A 1,860-nucleotide genomic window follows, 5' to 3' on the forward strand; every position below is an offset into this window, starting at 1 on the left:
GTTGACATGCAGGATACTCAAGCCAAGCTGCCATTGTAACTCCACATCAATGCAGAAGTGCCTTTGTTGGCACAGTCACTGTGCAAGGTGCACAGTGACTGTGCATTGAAGCTTGGGTTGAGTCAAACCTTGAGTAAGGCTGGTGTAAGACCACAAGCTTCCTCAGAGTTACCGCATGTCAACTGCTCACAGTTGACACAGTTTTTTTTGCAGTGCAAGTTTATTAAATTCACAAAAACATGGCAAAAAAGATCTAAGTTTTGGTGTGCAGCCACATGATGGCCACTGTTGAAAAAATTACCCCTGAACACTGTGTGCCATGGATAGACCCTCCAGCTTGTGACAGTGCAACAAGCAAAAAAGGGCCAGCATTTTTTATTCTCAAGCAGGGGCCTATCCAAGCGAAGTAGGGGGCCTGCAGGGAGGGGCCAGGACGAAACCGGAACCCCTGGGGGGACATTTGACAGCAGCTCCCCCTCTTTATATACTCAAGCTCAGCCCATCCATAGGCGGCGAGTCGTGATTCCCTTGAAGACTCCAGCCGTATCCGGCGTCATGGCCACCATATCCTTGCCAACGCCACGCCTCCCAGTTCCACCCAACAAAAACGCATGCGCGAATGTAGCCAGAGAAATAGAAAATTAAATTCAACGCAAATCTGACAACCAGTGTTAAAAAAAATATGTACATGGAAAAAAACGGTGGCAATGATTTGAAAATTAAGTAATAATGAATTGTAACTAGGATATGTGATCAGCAGTGGCAATAACCCAATGGAATGGCAGATCTTGTAGTCGTGATAGCAAATGAAATGATCAACAGTTGACCTGCACCAAATCGATGAAGTCGGTGGTCCTTGATCAACCGCTCCACGATATAAGCAGCTCCCCTCTCCGAGTGCTCCCCCCACAAATGTACCAGCCGCAACCCCTCGTGCATCGGGATATCATCCTCAGCCTCGCCCTCCTCTTGCCCGCTCTTGAGTCGCTCCAATCTTACTGTTCCATCAGCTCTCCCCGCGACATGCTCTCGCTATCGTATCTGCGTCCTCGCAGCCACCAGATTCGCATCCTCCAGCATCCCCACAAGCTCGAAGAGACGCTCCTTAAACAGTATCATCGACAGCTCGTCTGATTTCCCACTGAAAGCCTTTGAGTGCGTCTTGGTCTTCAGCAGCCCATCCATCCGCTTCAGCGCCGCCCAACCGACCTCCGCCAGCTCACCGACCAAAACAGCTATCTCTGCGCCATTGAGCCGAGAAATATCTCGAACGTCCGGAAACGAAGGTGCCGTTGTGAGACCGATCCCTGATACACGATCTTCAACCATTCGCAAAAGGGTGTGGCAGAGGACCTGAAACTCGTGCATCCGGGATGTTGAGGATTGCTTGGCCAAATCTTTGCGGTTTGCCTTTTTCTTGAGGGCCTCCTTCACTCGGTCAAACGCCACAGTCGCAGACTTGAGTAAGTTGTTCATTTTCCCCTCGTGAGAGAACGGTCCTGCCATTGATACATGTGTTGTTTTACTCGTGCTGGACTCGGGATTCGTAGTTCTCGAAATATGCGGGCGAAGTGCGGGGTGCGCCGTATCAAAGCCAGTGAACGCCGTGCGATCGGGGCAGGCCCTCTTAGGAAAACCGTTGTCACGCGGCGAGAGCGCTTCGGCATTGGATTGCTTTGAGGTGGCTGTTGTGAGAAAGGTTGAGCAGCTAATCACTTCTATCTCCGAGTCACTGTCGAGAGAGACAGCAGGGTTGCGTTGTTGGTTGTTTGGGGCCCGCTTGACAGTTAGCAATTTATATTCTCGTGCCAGGTAGTACATGTGTTTACATGCACTACCATGGCGAGTGAAATACGGACA

At 50.4% G+C, this 1,860-nt stretch overlaps 1 protein-coding gene across 1 annotated transcript; it reads right to left on the minus strand.

Annotated features, from left to right (window-relative positions):
- Nucleotides 1-1,032: 1,032 nt before the first annotated feature.
- PtA15_1A453 (uncharacterized protein) lies at nucleotides 1,033-1,506 on the minus strand (the record flags this gene model as incomplete). Its single annotated transcript, XM_053165483.1, has 1 exon — nucleotides 1,033-1,506. The coding sequence occupies one exon, from the start codon at nucleotides 1,504-1,506 to the stop codon at nucleotides 1,033-1,035; it is 474 nt and encodes a 157-aa protein (XP_053016670.1).
- Between the last annotated feature and the right edge of the window lie 354 nt (nucleotides 1,507-1,860).

This window comes from Puccinia triticina, chromosome 1A (genome assembly GCF_026914185.1).
Source record: "Puccinia triticina chromosome 1A, complete sequence".
In the NCBI taxonomy this organism is placed as follows: Eukaryota; Fungi; Basidiomycota; class Pucciniomycetes; order Pucciniales; family Pucciniaceae; genus Puccinia; species Puccinia triticina.